General features: G+C 38.3%; 1 protein-coding gene across 1 annotated transcript; it reads right to left on the bottom strand.

Moving 5' to 3' along the window:
• Window positions 1-1,300: 1,300 nt before the first annotated feature.
• Window positions 1,301-3,019, bottom strand: LOC102277123 (large ribosomal subunit protein P1). Its single transcript, XM_005898186.2, has 3 exons — window positions 2,995-3,019; window positions 1,556-1,620; window positions 1,301-1,495 (listed from the first exon to the last, which is right to left on the bottom strand). Exons 1-3 carry the CDS (start codon window positions 3,017-3,019, stop codon window positions 1,301-1,303), a joined length of 285 nt encoding a protein of 94 aa, XP_005898248.2.
• Window positions 3,020-3,434: the final 415 nt, after the last annotated feature.

Below are 3,434 nucleotides of genomic sequence, written 5' to 3'. Positions count from 1 at the left end.
GCATGCAGACTTCAGAAGTTGTGGCACGTGAGCTCAGTAGTTGTGGCTTCTAGGCTCTAGAGCACAAGCTCAATAGTTGTGGCACAGGGGCTTAGTTGCTCCCTGGCATGTGGGATCTTCCTGAACTAGGGATTGAACCTGTGTTTCCTGCATTGACAACCGAATTCCTCACTACTGAGCCATCAGGGAAGCCCTGCCCATTACATTTTGAGAATTCCTTATATATTCTAGATACAAGTTCTCTGTCAGATAAGTGATCTGCAAATATTTTTCCCAGTCTGTAACTGGTCTTTTCATCCTCTTAAGAGATTTTGAAGGTCAAAACTTTTAATTTTGATGAAGTCCAAATTATCAACGTTTGCATTTATGTGTGATGAATTGGTGTCACGTCTGAGAAAAATTTCACCTAGCCCTAGGTCCCACAAAATTTTCTCTTGTATTTCCTCATAAAAGTATTAGAGTTTTATATTTTATATATAAGGCCATGATTCATTTGAATTAATTTTTGTAAAAAATGTGAACTTGAGATCGAGGTTCATATTTTTGCCTATGAATGTCTGATGGCTGAAACACAATTTGTTAAAATAACTATTTTTTCTTCCATTGAATTGCTTTTGCACCTGTGTCAAAATCAGTTGGGCATGTTGTATTTGGCTGTTTGGGGGCTATTTCTAGGTTCACTATTCTGTTTTACTGTTATACCTGTCTATCCCTCTGTGAATACCAAGCAGTCTTTCTTAAAATTCATTTTTAATTGGAAGATAATCACTTTACAATGTTGAATTGGTTTCTGCTGTACAACACCAAACAATCTTGATTACTGTAGGTATGTATTTCTTTATTCTTCTTCAAAACTGTTTTAACCATTCAAGGTTTTTGCCTTTCTATATAAATTTTGGAATAAGCCTGTCTCTATCTACAAGAACCTTGCTGGGATTTTGATAGGAATTGTGTTGAAACTATAGATCAATTTGGGGCAAATTGAAATCTATACTATACTGAGTCTTCTAACCCATAAACACAATATATATCTCTCCATTTATTTAGATATTCTTTGATTTCTTTCATTGCATTTCGGAATTTTCAGCATGCAGATCGTGTACATGTTTTGTTAAGTGTATACCATATTTCATTTTCTTTGGAGTGACTGTAAATAATATTGTGTTTAGAATTTCACCTTCTTTATTCCTTATTAATATATAGAAATGCAGTTAATTTGGGTGTTGATCTTGTATTCTTTGACTTTTTTTTTTTTTCAGCAAAGAGCTCAGCTTTTTATTGAATGTGTTACTAAAAAGGTTTAGTCAAAAAGACAAAAGCCCATGTCATCATTAGACTCTTCAGATTCTTCTTTCCTTGCTTTTACTTTCTTCTTAGCTGAGGCAGCAATGGTGGAGGGGACAGGACCTCCTGCGGGATCAGCACCAGCTGCTGGGGCAAGTCCTCCAGCTCCCACGTTGCAGATGAGGCTCCCGATGTTGACATTGGCCAAAGCCTTTCCAAACAAGCCTGGTCAGAAAGGTTCAACATTTACACCGGCTGCTTTAATGAGGGCATTGATCTTACACTCTGTGTCCTGCAGGATGAGGGCCGAGTAGATGCAGGCGAGCTCCAAGGAGGCTATGGTGCATGCGAGTATGGTGCAGGCAAGTGCCTGGTGGGGGCTGCCAGGAACCCTGCTAGTCGCCCAGATGAAGTGAGGGTCTCACCCTAGCGGGGCCTTAGCTTCCTTGGAAGGACCGTGTACCTTAGCGGCAGCTGAGGAAAGCCTTTGACTTTGTTGAATCCACTTATTATTTAGTCTTAGCAGTTTTTTGGGTAGATTCTTTGGGATTTTCTCCACAGACAATCATGTTGTCCATGAATATGGACAGTTTTATTTCTTCCTTTCCAATCAGTATGCCTTTTATTTCCTTTTCTTGCCTTATTGTGCAGATGAGAACTTTCAGAGTGGCCTGAGCAGACATCCTTCCCGTGTTCCCTATATTAGGGGGAAACATTCCATCTTTCACCATTAAGAAAACTGTTAGTTGCTGTGTATTTGTTTTTGTAGATGCTTTTTTTGTCAAGTTGAGCAGATACCCTTCTATTCCTAATTTTCTGAGAGTTTTTATCATGAATGAATGGTGAATTTTGTCAGGTGCTTTTTCTACATTACTTGATATGAACATATGATTTTTCTTCTATAGCCTGTGGATATCATAGTTTAGTTTACATTGATTGAATATTGATTTTTTAACTAATCTTGCATAACTGGAATAAACCCTACTTGGTGATGGTATAATTGTTTTTATACCTTTCTGGATTCTATATCACTAATAATTTGTTGCAGATTTCTGTGTCAAAGTCCCTAAAAGAAGTTTGGAGAGTTTTTTCATAGTGTGTTTGTCTGGTTTTTGTATTAGGTGAATACTGGCCTCATAATATGAGTAGAGAAGTTGTACAGAAAAGAGTTAACATAGCAGGCCCTTGGTGGGCCTCTGGGAACTGGGATTTCAGGAGGATTTCCACCATCCCCAGAACTGATAAGAGTGACTCACTATGCCTAAACTGTTTGTACAAATGTGATTTATGCTGGGACTAAAATTCAAGTCTCCTGATTTCCAAGCTGTGCGGAAGAGTTAACATAGCAGGCTGACTGTTATCCTTTGAAAGGCCTGTTTGCAAAGTTGGTTCTTTGATGGCATCTGGAAACTTGGATTTGGGGTGAGTTCCTCCCATTCCAAGGACTGATAAGAATAGCCCACTCTGCCTAAACTGTACAAACAGTATGGTTTATGTTGATCATCTGCTTTCCTTCTGGGAGTCTGGAATTTTGGTAAGTGCTAAGCAGTGAGTGCCTATATGATCAACTCTCAATAAATGCCCTAGGAACTAAGTTTCTAATGAGCTTCCCTGATAGACAGCATTTCACATGTGTTGTCACAACTCTGCTGGAGGACATAAGTATATCCTGTGTGACTCCACTGGGAGAGGACTCTTAGAACCTTGTACCTGGTTTTCTCTGGATTTTGCCCATGTGCCTTTTTCCTTTGAAGGTTTTGCTCCGTTCTCTTTCACTGTAATAAATAATAGCCTTGAGTCTGATTGTATGCTGAGGTCCCAGTGAATCATTGTGCATGAGCACAGGGATGGTCTTGGAAACCCCTTACACAGAAATGCTCCCTTCTCTTTGATATTCTGGAAAAGACTGTGGAAAATTGGTGTTAATTCTTTAAATGTTTGGTAGAATTTTCCAGTGAAACTATGTGGACCTGGAACTTTTCTTCCCAAGACCTTTTAAATTACAAATCTAATTTCTTTAATAGTTATTGGACCATTCAGATTATAAATTTCATATTTTCTGAGTTGTGATAATTTGTGTTTTTCAAGGAATCAGTCCATTTTATCTAAGTTGTCGAATTTATACACATAGGGTTTTTCATAGTATTCCT

This window comes from Bos mutus, chromosome X, assembly GCF_027580195.1.
Source record: "Bos mutus isolate GX-2022 chromosome X, NWIPB_WYAK_1.1, whole genome shotgun sequence".
NCBI lineage: Eukaryota > Metazoa > Chordata > Mammalia > Artiodactyla > Bovidae > Bos > Bos mutus.
The sequence above is the reverse complement of the archived record's forward strand: the minus strand, read 5'-3'. Positions and strand labels throughout refer to the sequence as shown.